Source organism: Callospermophilus lateralis, chromosome 3, assembly GCF_048772815.1.
Source record: "Callospermophilus lateralis isolate mCalLat2 chromosome 3, mCalLat2.hap1, whole genome shotgun sequence".
In the NCBI taxonomy this organism is placed as follows: Eukaryota; Metazoa; Chordata; class Mammalia; order Rodentia; family Sciuridae; genus Callospermophilus; species Callospermophilus lateralis.
The window spans coordinates 96,388,839-96,412,866 of record NC_135307.1 but is presented as its reverse complement, the minus strand read 5'-3'; the positions used below and the strand labels follow the sequence as shown (position 1 = coordinate 96,412,866).

Here is a 24,028-nt window from a genome sequence, read left to right as displayed (position 1 = left end):
TTAAAACCATCCTACTGCCAAGCAACCTAAACAGCATGGACAGACAGACAGCAGTGGAACCTTCCTTATGTATCTCCTGGAGATATAGACTTGAGCCTCCTCAACCTGAAATCCATCTGCAATACATTAGGAAATCAAAAGCACTGGAAAAGTTCCCCTGAGAGGCCAAAATCAGTGGAAAAGAAGCCTGGGAGTAGGGAAGGATTCCATACTCAAAGAAAGAACCACAGTCATACCCAGGACAAATTTTTTAGAAAACTAAAGTGAACAATGGGTTAATTACCCATTTTCATAATTTCTCCCTTAGCTGGGAATGTAGTTCAGTGGTACAGTGTTTGCCTAGTATGCACAGACTGGATCCTCAGTACAAACAAAAGAAAAGAAAAGAACAAAAGAAAAAAAGCCTTCCACTGTGTACAGTGGTGCACATCTCTAATCCCAGCTATTCTGGAGACTGAGGCAGGAGAATCCCAAGTTTGAGGGCCCAAAATTGCCTTTACAATTTTGCGAGACCCTGTTTCAAAATAAAATAAAAGAGCTAGAAATGTAGCTCAGTGGTAGAGCAGCCCTGAGTTAAATTCTCAGGACCCCACCCCCACCAAAATAGCCTTCATATTGCTCTTTAATTAACATTTTCATAGAACCCAAATTGTTCATTTTCACCAAATGACTTTGTGACAACAGATGAGAAACAACTTTGTTTCAGAATTAATTTTCTTTTATGGCACACATGTCATAGGGCACTGGGTATTGTAAAATAACATTTTTTTGGTATTCTTAAAGTGCCAGTATAAATTTATATGAGCATAAATGTGTTGGGTCTGGTATCTTAGGTTACTACCAAGTCATTTATAAAAATGGACATCACTTGCCAGATTTAAAAAAAAAAAAAAAGAGGATCTAAAGAGATCTGCTCCATTCCCTATTTTGGCATCATTTCTTTTTAGACTTGAGACAATACATGTAACATTACCTCCTCCATCAACACTGAAAAGAATGGTTTATTTTAACCACCCATAAAACAATTTCATATTCTATCATAATATTTATGTATTAAATGTGATACTTGACCTGATTTTGTTCTGTTTTCATTTTTTCTTACCATTACATTCATATGTTTACATGAAAACTTCCAAAATTGGCCAGAACCATGTTGAAGCAGAAAAAATGATGACAGCAAATGAAACAACATGTTTGTAGATATTTATGATGTTGTAACTTTCTAAAGCTTTAAAAGCCAGCTCCTTGTATCAAGATAATATTGGTAGTGCTGGTATTTGTGGCAAATCATAAGTGAACATGTTGGGTGCCTATTTTGGGTAACGACTACTTTTAGGGCTATAGAAGAATCTCTCACTGTAGATCACTCTGTTTGACATTACTTGTCCTCAGGAGAATCTCTGGATGACTATTTAAGAGGAGGCTGATCTAAGAAGGAGGTGGCCAGGCTGCATACAAGGGGGTTATGGGCTTTATCAGCTGCCCAGGTGAAAAGTGGTTTCTGTTGTTCTCAGGTTGTGCCCTTGAAGCAGGTGAGGATTCACAAAGCCCTATGTCCATTTCTGCTTCTTTTCCTCATCCTTTTCCTCCTGCCTATATTCTAATTCTAGTTCTCCCTGTAGACTGATTACTGTGGAACTCAAACACAATTACCTGCCCTATCATTTCTCCATCTGCCTATCTAGGTCCTCTCTCAAGCCATGAAGTCCACACTCCTCTTCCACCCTTCATGTATACCTCTAGAGAATAGGACTTAGCTATTCTGTTCATTTGCAGGTTTTTTCCATTTCAGGAAAAAAGTGCCAAAAAACCTTTGGCTGTTTTCAATCAGTGGCATCATTTCATGTTCAGCTTCCCAAATTCTGATCAGTTTGAGAAAAGAGAAGTTTCTCAGCAGAAGAGCACTATGCGCCTAGTGAAGTTTTAGGAGCTCCCAGAAGAAGACTGAAATTCTAACATTCATTAGAAATCCTTCTTTTGAGCAATGCACCATGTGGCCATACATCTCTGTGCAGAGTTTGAATACTCTTGAAAGTAATTCATAGTAATCCATTATCATGACATAATACCTTGGCATGACAACTATACGTTAAATAGCTGACTTAGCAAATTTTGATCGGAGATGGAAGATGAGGTATGTAAAATGCAGAAAATCCCAGGTCCCATTAAACAGAATAATGATAAGGTGGGCAACACCAAGCACTGAAGGATTATGACAAAAAAAAGAAGTAGGGAGAAGATCCAAAACAATCAAGGTTCAATCAGAAAAGAGGAATCATTCCAAAAATTTCCAACAAAGAACTTAATACAGAGAATTAATTACCAAGTTGATGAAAGAACTGAAAAGCTTAGCAGAGATTAGTGATGCACCCCAGAGTTAGCAAAATTGGGAAGATACTACCAAGCCCTAGGGCTGGCAGAACAGAGTTTAGACAATGTTACTTGCTCTCAGGAGCTTGAGATGTCCAGATGAAATCAAAATTTGAAGTAGATTTTACACATGTTACCACTGTGTAAACCACCTGTTCAGGACTCTTTAAAGACTTATCTAAAGATTACTTAAAAGATTAAAGACAGTCACCATATCCCATGGAACCCAGTCTAGATCCCATTAGGCATCAAAGAAAAAATTGTCATTTTCAGGTCTTTGAATAAACATAAAGGAGAAGAATGAATGTCATCAACCATTTCCCCTGTTCTCTCCTATCCCAGACGACTCTCTCCCAGACCATTAGAAGTAGGGAGACCACATATTCTGATTTTCCAAGGACAGTCCCAAAATACACTTTTTCCTGGCATCCCCTCTTGTTCATCCTAGAATTTCCATCTTGTACTGAAGTATTATTATTAAAAATTTCATTAAAATAAACTGGGATAGATTTCCACTTTACACTTCTTCTACTATAGTTTCAGCTAGTGGTATGTGAGACTCATGCACAGGCACAAATTTATTAATTCAACACATTTGAAAGAAGATGATCTATAATTCCTCTTTTCCCAATTCTTCTCTTATACAATATCCCTTTCACAGATGATTTGCACTAATAAAATTAAGTACATCAACAAGTAGGACCAGCTAACTCCAAGGCTTGGAAGTATCTGTCACTTTTATCAGCCTGTTGTGTCGTGGCCAATACACAGACTTTCCAATGCATAAAGTGCTTGGACCACTAATTAGAAGGGTTAGTGAGAAGTTATTAGGGTTGGTGTAGATGATAAATGAGAGGAAAAAAAAAGAACTCAAGGGACGTTTTCTGGATGCTCTTGTTATTTTGGTTGTCATTTAGTATATGATGCTAATTTACTATTATTTATTTATTTTTTTATTTGTTTAATATTTTGTAGTGAATTCTTTTGGGAGCAATAAACTAAAAAAACAAAAATGTTTAGTGAAAATTTAAATACCAAATTTCCATTTCACAAGACAGTAGATGATGGATATGTTACTTGAACAAAATGTTTGTCTATATTTACCACCTACTGCTGTGATCTGACTGACTACATAAGAATGAGAAGCAGCTGCTTCAGAAATTAACAATCATTTTAAGAAGATGGCATGCAAGGATATTAATTTTTCATATGCAGCTGCAGAAGGTGTGTTTACAAATCATTCCACAAAGCACAACTTTTCATGTGAGCAAATCATTCCCCCAAAAAACTAGGTTTTACTCATTATTGATTCCAAGTTTTCTCATGCATAGACAAAAAACAAATTAACAGTAGAAGAACCCTGCCAGCAGTTAAATGATGCTACCTCAAAACCAGTGTTATCAGATGGTTCAGACAGAAAATCAGTTAATTCCAACAATACCTCAATTTTTCACTGAATTAAATTTTAAAATGATTATTCTGCCTAAAGCATTTGACATTATTTCGAATGTTATAAATTCAATTTAAAAATTGACATTAAAGATAGAATTATTTATTTTTGCAATGGTTTTATAAGTACAAATTTGGTAGAGTTTTTTAATTGTAATAAAACTAATGTGCATATCAAATTACGACTCTAATAATCAAAAGTGTACTTATAATTCATTATGTACATAATTTTTAATTATAAATATATTTAAAATTATATTATAAATTAATGTATACTACCAAAGTAGCAACTAATTAAAATTTATATATACTTTATATATTCAGAGTGCAAGATTTTTTTTATAAAAATGTTAAATGTTTTTAAATGCTTCAGTATGACAATTCAAACTTGTTACTATATATCATCAATTACATTTCAGAAAGTCCAAACCTCTAAGGAATACTTTTGAAATCAACTTAAGTATCCTGAGTGACACTGAACTTTTACATAAAACAATCTCCAAATTTTGGTTGTACTTTGTTCTAAATTAATTGGAAATCTTTTATCAGAGCATCCTAAATGAAATGCAGAAAAACGAGTTTTTGAGGTTTGTGTCAAACTGTGGTTATCAATAGATACAGAAAAAAGGATTTGACAAAATCCAACATTATATCATGATAAATACACTCAGGAGACTAAGAATAGAAGGAAACTTTCACAATCTGATCAAGAAAACCATGAAAAACCCAACAGTCATACTTAATGGTGAAAGACTGAAAGCTATCCCTCGAAGTTCAAGAACAAAGCAAGGGCTGCCCACTTTCACTGCTTCTATTTAATATTGTATTGGAGGTTCTAGTCAGGGCAATTATGCAAGAAAAATAAAAGTCACTCAGATTGGGAAAAAAGAAAGCTTATCTCTATTTTTAATTGACATCTTACATATAGAAACCTCTAAAGAACCTACTCTAAAACAAAACAAGCAAACAAAAAAATCTACCATAATTAATAATAAATTATTTCATCTAAGTTTCAGTATATAAGATGAATATACAAAAATCAGTTGTTTTCTATACACTAGCAATGACCAATCTGAAAATGAAATAATGAAACAATTAAATTTACAAGAACATCAAAAAGAATAAAATAGGGCTGGGGATATAGTTCAGTTGGTAGAATGCTTGCCTCACATGCACAAGACTCTGGGTTAAATCCCTAGCACCACAAAAAAATAAAATACTTAGGAATAAATTAACCAACAAGGTACAAGACTTATATAATAAAAACTACAAAACATCATTGAAAGAAATTAAAGACATTAAATGCAAAGACATAGTCATGGATTAGAAGATTTAAGACTATTAAAATGGCAATATTCCACAAATTAACCTACAGATTGAGCAGAATCTTTATCTACTTTTGTTTTTGAGAAATGGACAGAAACCAAAAATGTCATATGAAATTGCAAGGAACACAGAACAACCAAGACAAAAAGTTGGAGGACTCATATGTCCCAATTCCAAAGCTACTCCAAAGCTACAATAATCAAGATCATGTAGCACAAGGACAGATGTATGAAACAATGAGGCAGAATTGAGAGTCCAACCAATAAATCCAAATATTTATGGTCAATTGATTTTTGGCAAAGATATCAAGGCCATTCAATGAGGAAATAATAATCCTTCAACAAATGGTGCTGGGACAACTGGATACCTACATGGGAAGAATACATCTGGGTCTCTGCTTTATAATACAAATAGAAACACAAAATTAATCAAATACTTAAATATAAGCACTGAAACTATAAAACTCTTACAAGGAAGTACAGGTGAAAATCTGCATTACCTTGGATTAAGCAATGATTTCTTAAATATGACACCAAAGATACTATCAAACAAAAAATAAACTAGATATAATAAAAATGTAATACTTTTTTGCTTCAAAGGACCTCATTAAGAAAGCAAAAAGAGGGGCTGGGGCTGTAGCTCAGTGGTAGAGCACTTGCCTAGCATGTGTGAGGCACTAGGTTCAATACTTAGTACCAAATAAAAAAATTAAAAAGCAAAATAAAGGCATTCTGTCCATCTACAACTACAAAAAAAAATTTTAAAAATAATAAAGCAAAAAGAGAGCCCAAAGAATGAGGGAAATATCTGTAAATCATACATCTATTAAGGGTCTAATATATAGAATATACAAAAACTCAAAAGACCAAATTATCTAATTAAAATATAGGCATAGGATTCTATAGACATTTCTTCAAATAAGATGTGATGCTGAGCATGTGAAAACAGAAGTAGAAAAATACAAACCAAAACCACAATGAGCTATTATTTCACACCCACTAGGATAAATGCAATAAAAATAATGGACAATAACAAGTGTTGATAAGGAGACAGAGAAATTGGCTGGTGGGAATACAAAATGGTATAGCTGCCATGGAAAAGGGTATGGCTATTGCTCAAAAAGTTAAACATAAAGTTCATTAAAAAACTCTTATTCACTTCCATAAATGTCTTAATTTCCACCCTAAGTTATATGATCACACTATTCAATTAAAAAAAATTAGTCCAGGTCCTCTGTACCATGCACCAAAACATGGAGCACTAAGCAGAACACCACACCTTTACTGAGAAGATGATCCCCTCTGAACACATAGTAGTGTTCCCACAGTTATCTGTGTCCCCACAGCAATTAGCCATTCATGAATGGTCGTTATGTAATTTCCCCAAACTGGAAACTCTCTAGGGCAAATGGCATTGCCCAGGTACCTAAATGATGTAAAGAAGGAAACAAAGAAAAGAGGAAGGGTGGAGGAAAGATTACCTTCACTTTTTAGCTCTATGATCTGTTCATGCAGCTGAAATCCCCAAGGGTCATGTCGCTTCCGTTCTTTATTGTTTGGTCTCTGGAGAATCATGGGAAGCCTAGCATAACTGGTACTTGACCCCTCTCCTCTCTGAGGCTCTGTGATTGGCAGCCATGAAGTCCTGAATCAGACAGCAAAACTGCATTTGGTCTAACACCAGCCTCAGCTCCAGCCTCAGACAGTTGGCCCTGAACTCCAGGGGTTCCTGCCGCCCTGGGCTGGCTCCCAGGACACTAGACAGGGCCCAGTAGTCTGATTTTTTCATATTGTGCCCTGTTGGAGGCTAATTGTGGCACTTTGACTGAAAAATATTTTATTTAGAGGGTCTCAAGTTCATGTGGCTGAAATAATTTATTAACTTTGAAAATATATTTCATATAAATAAGATGGTTAATAATATCAAACACATTTATTTCATTAAATATATGTATATTCATGGGTAGATGTGTCTACATATTTATGCTGAATTTATCTGCTTGTTTATTTGGGGTGATTATTGTTACTACAATACTACAAAAAATGCCAGTAAATAATTAATCATCAGTGATTAACTTGCTGAAAATAGTTTTCCTCTGGCTTCACAATCATGTATTTCAATAAAATAAAATAATCACAGCATTATTTAATTTCCCAACTCAACTACCAAATTAATCTAAAACAATAAACAAGTTACTGCAATCTCTCAATTTTCCTTATTCTAGCTGGACTTTTGGCAGTCCGAATGGCTTTAAGTCCACAAGTAACCAGGAAAAGAAAAAGCAAAATTTGTCTTTTCAGGAGAAAAAGAATCCTTCTCTGTGACAGGCTGTGACTTGTCAATCTGCTCACAGACATTAGGATACCCTCTTATTGGCAGAGCTCCCAAAAAGCCAGCTGCTCCTCAACAAAGCCAAGAGGTATGGAAGAAAAAAAAAAGAAAAGAAAAATGAAATTAAAAAAGGCAGAGGATATTCAAGAAAGATTATAAAATCCCAGTGCAAGTCCTGACTCCATTACTAAATACCTATATGACCTCAGACAAGTCACTTAAACCCTCTAGGCCTATTTATTCATCAAGAAAATAGGAAAATAATATCTGTGTTACAAAATTTTGGGGAAATTAAGACTAAACACATGATACTGTTTAGAACAGTTTCTAACTCAGTTGCATTTAATGTTTCCGTGTTGTGATAAGAATTTACATTTCCTTGGAGGCCTTTTAGAATGTCATTATAGATAGTAGATAAATCATATGGAGAAGTGACTCTGAAATAAACTTGCAATCTACAAGTTTGGAATCTCCTAATGTAAGGGAGGTTGTTATAAATTGATTTCACACAAAAGACAGAGAGGGCAATAGGTTTCATTTTGAGTGGCAATTCAGGTTAACTAGTAAGTGAGTGCGTGAAGTGCTATGATAGGAAAGATTCTGAAGCTAAGTCTTGAATCCAAGAGAAGAGAGATGAGATAGATTGTAACATGGTGATCACAGAAGAGGAAGTGATGAACTGTGTCATTCCTGTTCCTATGTGCACAAAGGACCTACCTACAATGAGTTTTGTGGCCAAGTTCATGAGAAGAACTCAGTCAATGATATTAAACCAAGAAAAGATTTAGTCAAGAATCACTTCATTTAAAAAAATTAACAAAGGAACATGCCAGTACTGATAACATCTAGAGCATAGAAGGGATGACTCTTTAAAAATATCCTTTACCGACTCACACCCTTAACATCTGGGGAAGAAGTAAAGAAGGAATACTGATGGGCAGTACAGGAGCATGCCATAATTTTCCACATTTAAAAGTTTAATGTCCATAGAGGGAAAATTTATTTAAGAAACAGCCACCCTATCTTCTCTTCCCCCTGAAAAATTATTGCTGTGTAAATCAGTAGTCCAAATCAGTAATCCAGAGTACACAGTATTCTCTCACAAAGAACATTCTCAAATACCACTCACAATTCTGATAGATCAGCTCAGATTGGTTACCACAGAGTTCTCAGCCTTGGGCTGCTCCAGCAAAGGCTTCTGCTCTTGTGCCCTTCTGCATAGGTATCTCCTTATGCAAACCTTCAGAGACCTTATTCTGATGGGAAGATATAAGAATTCTTCTTCAATTAGTTTTCTTAATCCAACACTGAGTTGTCACAATTAGGGGCTCTTCTTTTGAGATAATTGCATCTACCTAATTTTTGCTGCATTATCTTCAATAACCTGGTCAAATCAAACCAACAAAGTAGTATTCTGTGTCTATACAGAGTGACATTTGCTTCTTAATGACTTCTTTGTGAAATTAAAACCTGGTTAGAGCTCTATATCTTATGGCTAAGAGTGACAAGAACTGGATTTGCCCTCTAGTCTTAAAACAACTACGAAAATGAAGAAACTTTATGAAATCATGATTTTCAGACAGTGAAAAACAACCAGTATAGGATCCCCCTAAGAGAAGGAAAAAAGCAAAGCAAACTATTCAGCCATCCCAGAGCACTGCCTGGAAGCAGTTTCTAGGGCACAGCACAGAAAGGAGAAATCTGAAGAGTTCAGGAAAGCCAGGGTGACTAGAATTGGGGATGGAAATAGTTTGTATCCAACAATCAAAGTATCCCCATGATACAGGGGACATCTCAGAAGGGTAGTGCCCTAGTGGGAATAAATTTAAGGCTGCTCTGGACCCAGATAATAAAGCCAAAAGACAAGTCTTAAAATTATACAACTTACTGCAAGTAATTCAACTGTGTACCCAAACATAAAAGAGTACAATAAATTCAGTACACAATAACATAAAATTCATAATGTCTGGCATCTAGTAAAAAAAATTACCAGGCATGTAAAAAGGCAGGAAAATATGACCAATAATCAGGAGAAAATGCATCAATAGAAATGACAGAGATGATAGATTATCAAACCAGGACATAAAGAAAACAGCAATTAAAAATACAATCCACATCCTGGGGTGTAGTTGAGTTACAGAACGCTTACCTCACATGTGTGAAGCCCTGGGTTCAATCTCCAGCACTGCAGAAGCAAACATTCCGTACATTTATGAAAGGAGATGAAAACATGAGCATGATGGAGGCAGTGAAAATATTAAAAATACCTAAATGGAATCTCTAGAGATGAAAAAATATGATATCTAAAGTGAAGAACACACTGGATCAGATTAATACCATACTAGATAAAAAGAAAAGTTAGATATAGAAAGGAGGTAAAGAGAACAAATACATATTAAACTCCTCCAGAGTAGAGGGAAGAGTTAATTCTTCCTTTGAAAGTACAATTCCCTCTGAACTGCCATTAAAGTTTAAGTATAGCATAATTTAAGGTTAGAATTAGTAGTAAGGAAAGAACAGTCACTGATTTTTCTCCCTATATTTGATTTTTGTGGGAATATACATTGAGGTCTTGTTTGAAAGGTGAGAGGGCTGGGGATGTGGCTCAGTGGTAGAATGTTTGCCTAGCATGCAGTAGACCCAGGGTTCAATTCCCAGCACTTAAAAAAAAAAAGGAAGAAGAAATTAATAATAATATCAGAGGCAGCACTGTCCAACAGAAATAAAAACACAAGTCACGCTAACTTTAAATTTTCAAGTGGTCATATCAAAAATAAAAAGAAAGAGGTGAAACTAATTTTAATAATTTATTTTAACAAAATATAACCCAAATATTATAGTTTCAATAACATTAAGATTTTTAAATATTTTCCAATCTTTTTGTACTAAATCTTTAAAATCCAATGTTTATTTTATACTTAGAAAACATCTCAATTCTAACTAGCCACATTTCAAGTACTCTCTTACCACCTGTGGCTATTGGCTAACATATTGAACATGGGTCTAAGCAGTTGAATTATTCAGGGTAGTGCTAGTGTTGTATCAAATCCCCAAATCTCAATGACTGACCTAACTAAAACTTATTTTTACTTAAGGGTATAATCTAAGGAAGTCGACAAGGAAAGAGACTCTGCTCTATTCAGGAACTCAAACTCCTTCCAGTTAGCAACACCCATCCTCTCCCTTTTGAAGTCTCACTAGATTCTCTCCATCTAGCCACCTGATAGAGTGAGGGCAGGCAAAATATTTTAGGGGCCATGCCTAAAAATTGTGCACACCATTTACACCAACATCCATTAGAATAGAATTGGTAAGAACTCAGTCACATAGTCACATGGAAAGTCCAATTACAATGGAGCCGAGAAATATGGAAGAGCATGTGGACATAGTTGTCACAACTGTAGTATTTTACAGATTAGAGCTGATCAATGTCTGATCAGAGTCTGAACAACTGAAGGCCAGCTCTCCTGCACAGCAAAAAAAAAAAAAGGCCATGAAAAAATGTTTCCATTGAACATTAAGATTCAGTGAATTGGGTTGGGGTGTAACTCAGTGGTAGAGTGCTTGCTTAGCACGTGTGAGGCAGTGGGTTCAATCCTCAGCACCACATATAAATAAATAAAATAAAGGTATTGTATCCATCTATAAATAAAAAATTTAAGAAATAAAGATCCAGTGAATTATGCTGAAACTCCATGAGTAAGAGGATTTTCTTCCACATTGTTCTAGAGAAATGTGTAACAATCTGTTCCCCACTTGACAATAGGGAGAAGAGTAATCTCCTTGAACTAAGCAGACATTTTAGAAGAAAGAGTCAGGAACACAATCTGTGACAGAAAAGTCTTGATTTACTTGGAGAAGCCCTGAGACTCTGAATTTCAGAACAAATGAGGATGTAAAATGTATTCTGGTCCTATCTCTCCCTTTACTTTCAAAGTTGAAAACTAAATCCAAGAAAGAAAAGGAATCTGTTCAAGGTCAGAACTAATTAGATCAGAATTATAAGTTATTATAATTATAAATATACAACTGCAGGTAAATGTTGGCTTCCTGAGTTCATACAGGCAAATGAAGTCAAAGGCAAAGGCAATCTCATGTACTCCTCAGCTAATGCTACAACAATCCTATATAATAAACCATCAGAAGAACTCAGCGGTAACAACAAAAAGCATTTTTTCTCATGTTCATAGATCTGCATGCAGGTCAACTATGTTTAGCTGATCCAACTGGCTTGGTAGGTAACTCTACATCAAGACAGCAGTGCTAGAGGGCTCTGGGCTCCAGAGTTAGGATCCATCCTTGAAGTTGTAAATTGGGTTCAGCTCTGATTAATGCCATTGAAAGAGCTGAAAATCCCAGCATATTATATTCTCATGGAGAATCACAATTATAGAATCACGTAGACATTTAAGACCTCTATTCACATTATATTTACTAATATTTTATTGGCTACACTAATAATAATGGAAGGAGAAAGAAGAATGAAACAATAATACAAACTATCACATCTTGTGGATGGTTTAATAGGAAAAGGGAGAAATCAAAGTTGAGCAACTGTTATCTGTCTCCATAGGTACTGGTAGTCTGGCAGCCCTTGTATTCTCCAAAGAAGATACAACACAGATTAATAATATAAGCAACAATCCAGGTTGAAACAATGATTCCACTTTATAGAAAATTGCTCAAGCTTCATCATCAGGGGCCTCCCAAGTTGTTAGGATTACAGGCATGCACCACTGTGCCCAGCATGTCTATTTTTGATGACAGGACCATGTAGTTTTGGTTACTATAGCTTTGTAGTACATTTTGAAATCAAGAAGTTTGATGCTTCCAACACTGTTCTTTTTATTTTAAAAGATTGCTTTGAATATTGAGGATCTTTTGTGGTACCATATAAATTTTAGGATTGTTTTCCTATCTCAGTGAAGTATGACAGGGTTATTTTAATAGAGATTGTATTGAATGTATACATCACCTTGGGTAGTATAGACATTTAACAATATTAACTTTTCCAATTTACAAACATAGGATATGGTTCCAGTTATTTGTATCCTCTTCAGGTTCTTTTGTCAATATTTATAGTTTGCATTGTAAAGATCTTTCACCTTCTTGGTTAAATTTATATCTAGGTTATTTGTTCATGCTTTCTTGATTTTTCAGATAGCTTGCTACTGACATAGAAACTACTGATTTTTGTATGTTGATTTTGCATTCTGCAGTTCTATTTAATTTATTAATTTCAACCATTTTTTTGTGGAATCTCATGATTATATATATATATATATAATCATATAATCTGCGAACAGGCACAATATGGGTATCCTTTCTTTCTTTTGCCTAATTGCTCTGGCTAGAACTTCCAGTCCTATATTGAATAAAATAGAGGCAGTAAAAGTAGGCTTCTTTATCTTATCTCAGATCTTAGAGAAAAACCTTTCAGCTTTTCCCAATTCAGTGTAACATTCACTTGGGTTTATTGTATACGAACTTTATTGTCAGGAGATTCTTTCCCTTAATTTGTTAAGCTTTACTTATTTATCATGAATGGATGTTTAATTTTATCACAACTTTTATGACTATAAAAATTATCATATGAGGCTGGAGTTGTGGCTCAGTAGTAGAGCATTTGCCTAGCATGTGTGAGGCACTGGGTTAAATCCTCAACACCACATATCAATAAATAAATAAAATAAAGGTATTGTGTCCATTTACAACTTAAAAAAATTTAAATTATCATATGATTTTTGTCCTTGATCCTATTGAGATGGCATATCACATTTATTGATTTTTTTAATGTTGTCTCTGCATCCTTGGGATGAATACCACTTGATGGTAAATTGATTTTTTTATCTCTTTTTGTGGTGCTGGGATCAATCCCAGGCCTCATACATGCTACTAAGTGCTCTACCACAGAGATATACTTCCATTACAATGATCTTTTTAATGTGCTGTTGAATTCAGCTCACTAGTATCTTGTTGAGAATTTTTCAGTCTGTTTGTCAGGTACATTGTTGTGTCATTTTCCTTTTTGGTTATGTCCCTGTCTGGTTTTAGCATCAGGGTTATGCTGGCTTTGTAATGAGTTTGGAAAGAATTCTTTCCTCTTCAATTTTTAAGGATAGTTTTGAAAGAAACAGTATTAGTTCATCTTTGAATGATTGGCAGAATTCAGCAGTGAAGCCACTGGACCCTGGGCTTTTCTTTGAAGGAAGACTATTATTGCTGATTAATTCAATTTTGTTACTCATTATAGGCCTGTTCAGGTTCTCTGTTCATGGTTCAACTATAGTAGTTGTGTGTGCTCAGGAGTTTATTCTTTCTTCTAGGATTTTCAATTTATTGGCATACAGTTATTTGAAATTCTCTCTTAAATCCTTTGCATTTCTATAGTATCCATTGTAATGTTTTCCTTTCCATCTCTGATTTGAGGTTTTTTTCTCTTTGTTCTCAACAAGGTAAGCATTTATCAACTTTGTCTTTTCAAAAAGCCATTTTCTTATTCTCTCATATAATTTTTAAAGTGTCTATTTCATTTACTTCTGCTCTGATCTTCATTATAATGTCTTTGCTACTACTTTTGGATTTAGTTTGTTCTTGTCTATTTCCTTGAGGCAGATTTTTAGCTTGTTTATTTTAGAGCTTTCTACTTTTTTTCTGGCAAATATCTTTGGTTTAATAGAAGATAGCTAGATTCTTAAACTGTGTTCCAGTTATTATATTTTTTCCTATTTTGATATTTGTTCTTTTCAGATATACATGATAGTAGAGTATACTCTTGACACATTATACATACATGGAGTATTACTTATTCTAATTAGGATTCCATTCCTATGGTTGTACATGATGCCTAGCATGTATGAGGCACTGGGTTAAATCCTCAGTACCACATATCAATAAATAAAAGTAGTATTTCATTGGTGGTATATTCATATATGAACATAGGAAAGTTATGTCTGATTCATTCTACTGTCACTTTCTACTATTTTAATGCACATGTTTACTGCTATAAATTTTTCTGTTAGGACTACTTTCATTGTGTCATATAGGTTTTGATTATTGTATTTCTATTTTCACTTGTCTCAAGGAGTCTTCAAATATCCTTTTTAAGATTTTCATTAACATATTGGTCATTCAGGAAGATGTTGCTTCACTACCATGTTATTTGCATGGTTTTCAACATTCCTCCTGTTATTAGTTATTGTATTCAGAACAGTTACTTGATATGACTTCAATTTTAAACAATTCACTGAAGCTTGTTTTATGGATGAACAAATGGTCTTTCCTGGAGAATGTTCTCTGTGCTGTTGAGAAGAATGTGTATTCTTCAGCGATTGAATGAAACATTCTATAGATGTTTGTTAGGCCATTTGGTCTAGAATGCTATTTAACTCAGAAGTTTGTTAATGTTGATTTTCTGTATGGATAATCTACACACTATATTAAAGTGGGGTGCTGATGTAATCTACTATTATTCTTTTGTCCTCTCTCTCTCCCTTGTGTCTGTTCCTATTTGCCTTTATATATTTCAGTGTTCCAAGGTTGGGCATATATAATTGTTATGTCCTCTCATCATATTGATCCCTTTATCTGTTTTTACAGTTTTTGAGTTAAAGACTATTTTGTCTAATGTGAGGATAGCTACTTCTACTCTTGTTTGAAAGGTTTCCGCTTGCATAGAATTTTCTTCTCATTCCTTCACTTTCCGGCAGATTCATGACCTTGTAAGTGAAGTGAATTTCTTTTAGACAGCATATCATTGATTCTTGTTTTTTTTTTTTAATCCATTCAGCAGCTCTATGTCTTTTAATTTGAGCATCCAATCAATTTACATTCAAGGTAATTAATGATAAGTAAGGACTTACTACTGCCATTTTGTTGCTTTCCTGGTTGTTTTATAGATCATCTCTTCCTTAAATGTCTTTTTTTTATGATTAGGTAATTTTCCTCTAGAAGCCCCAAACACAGACTCCACCTTATGCAATTTTGATAGAACAATTTCCATCTTTTTGTGTTGCCTGTCCCTTAACAAGTTTTACAGTTAAAATCCTTTGAGTAGTTTTGTCTTTTAGTCTTCATATTAAGGCTATAAGTGGATTACATATAATATTTATTGTATCAGAGAATTCTGAATTTCTCTATATACTTACTTACCAGTTAGTTATTTGCATGGTTTTCATGCAAATAACTTTTAGATGTTTTTTTTTTTAATCATGTTAGCATCCTTTCCTTTCAGTTTGGAGAACCCCCTTTAGCATTTCCTGCAGAAGAAATCTTCTCATCATGAATTCTCTCAGATTCTGTTTGTCTAGAAAAGTCCTTCTCTCCCCTTCAATTCTACAGAATACCTTCAATGGATATAATAGTCTTGGTTAAGAGGTTATTTTCCCCTTCAGCACACTGCTCACTCCTTCCTGACTTATAAAGTTTCCTCTGGGAAGTCTCATCCTGGGTATATTGAGTGAATTTTATGTTATTTGCTTCTTTTGCTGCTTTCTGAATCCTCTACTACCCTTGACCTTTTACATATTTCATTACAATATGTCATGGGGCAGTGATATTTGGGTTGAATCTTGTGACATCTGACCTTCCTCTACCTGAATATTTTTCTTTCTCCAGGCTTAGAAAGTTTTCTGTTGTTACTTCCTTGAACAAACTTTCTACCCTTTTTTATTTTCAAGTCTCTGTTGAATGCCAGTGATCCTTAGATTTACTTTCTTGAAGTTGTTGAATGAATCTTGTTTGTTCATTTCTCTTCATCTTTTTTCCTTTTTTCTCCTCTGTGTATTTTCAGCTAGACTGTCTTCAAGTTCACTGATTCTTTCTTCTGCTTGATAATTCTGCTATTGAGGTTCTCCACTATATTTTTCAGTTCATTCACTATAGTTTTCACACTCTAGGAATTTTTTTTGTTGTTGTTGTTAAATTCCTTTGGTAAATTTCTGAATTGTTTTCCTATCCTCTCTCAGAGTTTGCTGAATTTCCCCAAAATAGCCTGAATTCTTGTTCTGAAAAATCTCCCATCTCCATGCTGGGAAGCATTGTATTATGCGATCATGTTTTTTCTCTCACCTGGCTCAAATTAGCATAAGCTATATGAAACCCTTTTCCATTGACTTATATCTAAAAATCAGATCACTTAACTTTTAGGAGAGACACAGGATTACATTTTTAGGAAACCTTCCCTAAATTGCCTATGGTCCTATCCTGAATCTACAAGCAATGATCATCCCCTCTCCTCATGAAAGTAAACCTTATAAAAGATGAAACTACATTTAAAATAAGTAATGAATTTTTAGACTGACATTAGGTATATTTAGAGTTAAGATTACTAATTCTTGCATATTACCTGATCCCAGATTACTTATTTTGAGAAGACAAGTTTTTTTACAGTCATTCATTTAATAAACCAAGTGTCTATTGCTGAGTGCCTATTGTATAATAGGTAAAAGGGACATATAAACGTATATATCACAAAGAAAAAGAGAGGACATAAGTTACTAATACCAGAAATAAAAGAGGGACTATGACTACAGATTCCCTGGACATTAAAAGGACCACAAAAAGAAATATTATGAATATAATATTCCCACAAATTGGAAAACCTAGAGAAAATGAGACAATTCCTTGAAATATAAAAACAATCTGAATAGACTTATGTTTATTAAAAAGAGACTGAACTGATAACTAATAAAACTTCCAAAACAGAAAACACTAGGCCCAGATAGTTTCACAGATGATTTCAACCAGACATTCAAGTAGTTACACCTGTTCTCTACCATCTCTTCCAGAAGAGCAGAAAGCCTACATCTTAACTCATTGTACGAGAACAGCATTACTTAACACTAAAACCAGGCAAAGATATTACAAAAAAACTTCAGACCAATATCTGTTATGAACATGGATATTTTTTTAAAAAATCAACAAATCAAACCCAAGAATATAAAAGAAGAATTATACACTATAACCAAGTAGGTTCTATCCTAAGTATGTGAGGCTGATTTCAAAAGTTAATTAATATTTAACTCATAACATCAACAGACTAAAGAGGAAAATTACATAATCACATCAGTAGCTGCAGAAAAAGCATGTTAGAAAACCCAATGCCTGTGATAAAAACTTTCAGTTAACTAGGAAGAAACAGGAATTTCCTCAACTTAAAAAGAATATCTACAAAAAAAATCTACAACTGGCATTAAACTTAATGGTGAGAAACCAGAAGCTTTCCCATGAAGATCAAGAAAACGGCAAAATGTCCCTTCTCACCAATGCTTTTCAACATTACACTGGAAGTCCTAGCTAGTATAATACAGATAAAAAAGAGAAAGGAAGGAAGGAAGGAAGGAAGGAAGGAAGGAAGGAAGAAAGGAAGGAAGGGAGGGAGGGAGGGAGGGAAGGAGGGGGAGGGAGAGAGAGAGAGAGAAAGGAAGGAAGGAAGATAAAAAAGGAGAAAGATAATAAAAGGTATACTGAAAAGGAAAAAAAAACTGTCTTTGTTTTAGAATAATCATTTATGCAAAAAATCCAAATGAATCAACAAAAAGAATAGCAACAAAAACCCTGAAACTAACTAGCTATTAGAGCTAGGTTGTAAGATACAGGTTAATACACAAAAGTTGATTGCTTTCCTATATGTCAGCAATGAAAAAGAATTTGAAATTAAAACATGATGCCACTTACAATTAGCACCCCCCAAAAATGAACGCTTAAGTGTAAATCTAACAAAGTGTAAACAAGATCCTTATAAGAAAAATGAGAAAATTCTGATGAAATAAACCAAAGAGAAAATAAATAAATGGAGAGCATTCCGTGTTTCCAGATAAGATGATTTAAACACTGTCAGTATGTCTCTTCTTCCTGACTTGATCTTTGGAACCAGAGCAATCCAATTCAAAATTCCAGCAAGTTATTTTATGGATATTGACAAATTGATTCTAAACTTTATATGGAGAGGCAAAGACCCAGAATGGCCATACAATACTGAAGGAGAACAAAGCTAGAGAACTGACACTTCTACTTCAAGACTTCCTATAAAGCTACAGTAATCAATATAATATCCTACTGGCAAAGCAAGAAACAGGAATAAAATATCAGTGAGGCAGAATAGAGATTAGACATTAAAAAAATAGTTAATTAATAGAAGCAAATGCAATATAATGGAGAAAACATGCCGGACCCTTTCAATGATAATGGACCAACTGAACATTCTCAAACAGGAAAAAAAAAAAAAAATCTAGACACAGACGTTACACCCTTCACAAAAATTAACTCAAAATGGATCACAAACCTAAATGTAAAATGCAAAACTATAAAACTCCCAGAATATAACATAGGAGAAAGTCTATATAATCTTGGTTTGGTAATGAGTTTTTAGATACAACACCAAGGCATGATACATGAAAGAAACAATAAGCTGGGTTTAAGTAAAATTAAACATTTCTACTCTACAAAAGACTATCAAAAAGACAATCAGATTGAGAGAAAATATGGACAGAGGCACATCTGATAAAGGACTGTCACCCAAAATATTCAAAGAGCTCAAACTTAATAATAAGAAATGGTTAAAATGGGCCAAAGACCATAACAGGCTATCACCAAAGATATATAGATCATACATAAGCCCACAAAAAGATGATTGACATATTATGTCATAAGGGAAATGGAAAATAAAATGAGACATCACATACACTTACTAGAATAGCCAAAATTCAAACAACTGATACCACCAAATGCTGACAAAGCAAGTAATAAAAACTTTAGTTCATTGTTGTTGGGAATGCAAGATGGCATAGCCACTTTGGAATAGAGTTTGGCAGTTTGTCACAAAACTAAACATACTTTTACCATAAAATCCAGCAGTTTTGTTTTTTATTATTACTCAAGGATTGAAAACATATGTTCAAATAAAAATCTACACACAGATTTTTATAGCAACTTTATTCAAAACTGATAAAACTTGGAAACAAACAAAATGTTCTTCAGTAGGTGAGGTGAGTGGATTAAAAAGCTGTGATACATCCAGACAATGGATTTTTTTAGCACCAAAAAATAAATGAGCAATCAAACCATGAAAGACATGGAAGAAACTAAAATGCATACTATTATGTGAAAGAAATGATCTGAAAAAAACTATACATACTTTGTGACTCCAACTATATGACATTGTGGAAAATGCAAAACTATGGAGACAGTAAAAAGATCAGTGACTGTGGGAGATGGAGCACAGGAAATTTTTAGGGCAGTGAAAATACTTTGTATGATACTATAATGGTGGATATATGTTGTTATACAATTATTCAAACCCATAGAAAATATGCCAAAGGTGAATTCTAATGCAGAGGATAGACCTTGGGTGATAATTTGTCAAGGCAGATTCGTCAACTGTAACAAATGTATCACTCTGTTGGCAGGTGTTGACAATGGGGAAAGCTATAAAAGTCAGGAGAGGGTTATGGGAAATCTCTATACCACCATCCTCTCAATTTTGCTGTGGAAATTAACTTCTCTAACATTAAATAATAAGCTTTATTAAAAAAAAAACTTACATGCTCACATTTGCATGCACGCACGCGCGTGTGTGTGTGTGCGCGCACACACACACACACACACACACACACAAACTCATTCATACATTTCTTAATCCTAAAAAAAAACTATTTAAATCTCATTATGCAAACACATAAACAAATTAACTATCATGCAATCATTAACCCTGACCCATTTTCTTTTCATTTACAACAGTGGGCAGGGTACATTTAAACTTCTTTTTTCTTTAGTACACAAAAGATAGAGCTTCAAGTTTCAAAACTTTTTTCCTGCTATACAGTGTAGCCAACAAGAGGCATAAATCAATGGATTTAAACTCCATTTCTAATCTAGCTTTGTGCTTTAGAATACGCAATGAAGAGATGGCTAGGACACTCAGATTCTTTGGTTAATAAGTTTCTAACTGATTTACTTGTATTTTACATATTGAAGTGTCCATAAGGAAAGGGCAACTTTAAATGCTGTGGCCAGCCTAGAATGAAAGAAAGGATATAGACAAACATCCTGAGAATCAGTCCACACTCTAATCTGTCTGAAGCCCACAAAGTTCTCTCTGATCATCATACTGAAGAGTTATTTTTATTTTTTAGGTTCTTTTGAGGCTGTTATTAATAAACTATTGTTTTCATCCCACTCTAATTACTTCTGGATTTGTTTGTTTGTTTTTCTTGCTGATGCCTACCAAATCACTTATCAGATAATTCAGCTATTTAAATAATGAAGAACATATAGACCAAAGAAAAGTATAGATCACTTAGTATTTATTATGTTTAACTGAACTTTTTTAAATTACAGAATTCAACTCCAAAATAAGGTAATAAATGGCTCTTAAATTGTTATTCACTTGAGTTTTTCCTAAAATTTTAACACAGCAAAACACCTTAAAGACACATGAATACGTTCTTTGTACTTCCAGTGGCTTACAATCATGAGACAAAGACCATGTTTATCCATAAAAAAATTAGACAAACAGCTCAATATTTTAAAATATTAATGACATGAAATAAAAGTAAAGAAAAAATAAAAACAATATACTGCAGTTCTACCACAATTGTTTTGGTAAATGACAATAGAATCTTGTTTAAAATAATGCTCCTTTGCAGAGCATATGCTGTGCTTGATATGCTTGGCACATTAGCACTTGGTAACTGCTCAGCCTCCCCCTGTAGTTTCTTGAGCAGGACCCTAATTCAGGGTCCACTTTCAAACCCTGAGCCTCTCATCTGCCTGAATCCCCAAGAACCCTTCTGATGGGAGTCTGACCCTTCTTCTTCCACAGCCTCTTAAGGCTTTCCTGTCTTTCCTTAACTAGATGCCATTTCTAATCTCAGCAACTCAAATAGCTGAGTATCCCTCCCACAACTCTTATCTCAGATGTTGTCCTTTCACTGACTAAATTATGGCTATAACATAAAGAGACTGACTCTATCCACAAACATCATTTTCCCTATTTTATGATCACATCCCCTATAATGCAAAAAAGATTGATGATGCCTGATTTAGAACTTAAAAACATTCAATGAGTTTAGGTAGAATATATACTGATCTAAAGTCATTTAATATCTAATCTTTTCTATTATTTTTATTTGCTTTTAAAAATCATAAAATATAAAAATTGTAAACATTCTACTAAACACTTCAGTAGAAACCCTGTTACTCTGCTTTTTATTTAGAGAGTTCAAAAAGAACAAAAGTAATACCATGTTCTTTTTGGCATACCCAAAATCCTGCTCCAACTCCTAGACCTACCACCATTATACATTTCCCAACACTAGACAGCTCTGTATGCTAAGCATGGTGCATGACAACTGCTGCTGCCGCTCCTGAACACAACCTGCAACAGAGCAGCAGAAAACTGATTGTAATCTCTCCCTGAGAGCTGTTCACGTGCTCTCTAGCATCTTACCCTTATCACTCCATACCTGACCAGCCTCAGGAACCATGCAAACATATATAAGTTAGGACACAAAAAACTGGAGCAACTCCTGCACAAAAGGCTGCATTACTTGCAAAGTGGTAGCATTTCCTTTCTATTTGTCAGAAAAACAAACAGGATCAGGTAAGGTATAGGGGATGCTGCTGACAGGCAGGAACAAAGACGAGACTGATGAGGCTAACTACCAGTGTTCACCACAACCCCAGAGTCAGCACATTCCCCTCATTATGACAGTGCTGAACAAATCTGATCTTCTATTCAAAAGGAAGAACTGATCATGCAGGAAATTCCAGTCACTTATTGCTCTTCTAGCAAGGTTTTACTGCATGTTTTTAAGAGTGAAATTAATAAGATGTTACATCTAAATGAATAACTTAAAAATTAATTTTAAAAAATACAGTTTTTGCTTTTGTTCTACACACAAATGACTAATGAAATCTACCAGCTTTGGGGAATCCCCTCAGCATCTTTACCAGATATGGTTGATGAGATCATCTAAAACCAGAATGCCCGACCTGGGTGATAAAAGTACCACTTCTCAGAGTATTAATGCAATGACTTAAAACTGTATTACCTGAATAGTCTCCACGGTGAAGTGTCAGAAAAAGTGAAACAATAAATATTTTCCACAGCACCATAAGGTTTTATAAAATACTACTTCAGTAAATGTACAATCTCAAGATTTTGGTCCATCATTCATACTAGTCACAACCTCTTTTACTGATAACAATTCTGACAGAGGCCACACAGGCACACTATAACATGAAAATGATTATATTTTATTGAAGAACCTATATGATATACTTAGCTGGTCACTGCTTCAGCTATATCCATTGAGTACTAGTGGATTCAAAGGCCAGGAAAGATGAGTTTCACCATTTATACTCTAGTCACAAATTCTGATTTGCCAAAAGGACCTAAGTGGTAACTGACTAAGATATTTGTTATACCAAAAAGTCTTTATATTGTTTGCTTTCATATTGTGCTCTCAGGGTTTTGTTTCTATATGATAATACTTTGTAAATGGCTGAGTTTTAAAAATAAGAATACAATGATTCTCTTTAAATTTTAAAATAAGCACAAAAGGAAAACAGATTGATTTTATAGCCAAATAATCTGGAATTATGTTTAACAAGTTAATAATAGTAAAAAATATGAGACTGAATTTCCCCAATATCCAGCATGCTTGTGTATCTCCTACGTGTGCTATACCAACTGACATAAGCAAAACATAATTGAAAGTATCAATTTACCTACCAACAAACACACTGCATTGCAAAGCCAAATATTAATTAAGTTTGGGATTATCAATTTCATGTCTCCCCTCCATTAATGCAGAGAACCAAGTCTTGTCTTTACTATAAATTAGCTAAAGCTAGAGTAACTTACTATAAAATTATTTGTAACAAAATAAATATTTTCAGTCCCTCTACACTAAATGATATATAAATCATTAGCATTTTATAATATTAGATTAGGTCACTTTTGGGGACACAAACATACTGTACAATCCTGAGTAAAAGGTTAGGGATACAGTTTCTTGGGGATCTTTCTTGACCAGAAATCAAAAAGAAAACACATAAACCACAACTTGTAATAATCCCCATTTGCATTAAAAGTACCATGAGTTCTTTTTACTTTGGTAAATAAGTTTATATATGTAAACCATTTATCTTGATAGAGTAAAATTAAGTAGAGCTTCTGCTAGGATCCCTCCATCACCTTTTGACACTGATATGATAAATAGTCCGGAAGAGCAGAGCAAGAGGATCTGAACCACAGAGCTATTACATTAGTATGAACTCGGCAATGCAGTAAGCAGGGAATGGATGGAAGCATCTGACAGGCCAATAGCCCTTCATTGCCTAAAATAAAACAAAAATGAAAAATTTTTTTAATATAAAAGGACTTAAATGGACATTTCTCCCAAGAAGATACACAAATGAGCAATGAGACACAAAAAGATGCTCAACATCACTCATTACTAGGAAAATATAAATCAAATCTAAAATGAGATATTACTTCAGATCTAATGGATGGCAATTATTTTTTTAAAAAAATAACAAGTGTTGA

General features: G+C 34.1%; 1 protein-coding gene across 2 annotated transcripts in view; it reads right to left on the bottom strand.

Annotated features, from left to right (window-relative positions):
- Nucleotides 1–20,758: 20,758 nt before the first annotated feature.
- Nucleotides 20,759–24,028, bottom strand: part of Ap4e1 (adaptor related protein complex 4 subunit epsilon 1) — a 63,760-nt gene continuing 60,490 nt past the window's right edge. For both annotated transcript variants that reach the window (XM_076850781.2, XM_076850782.2), the window contains exon 21: nucleotides 20,759–23,820. In XM_076850781.2, coding sequence (XP_076706896.2) covers nucleotides 23,660–23,820 — 161 coding nt within the window. In that variant the 3' untranslated portion in view covers nucleotides 20,759–23,659. The remainder of the gene's footprint in view (nucleotides 23,821–24,028) is intronic.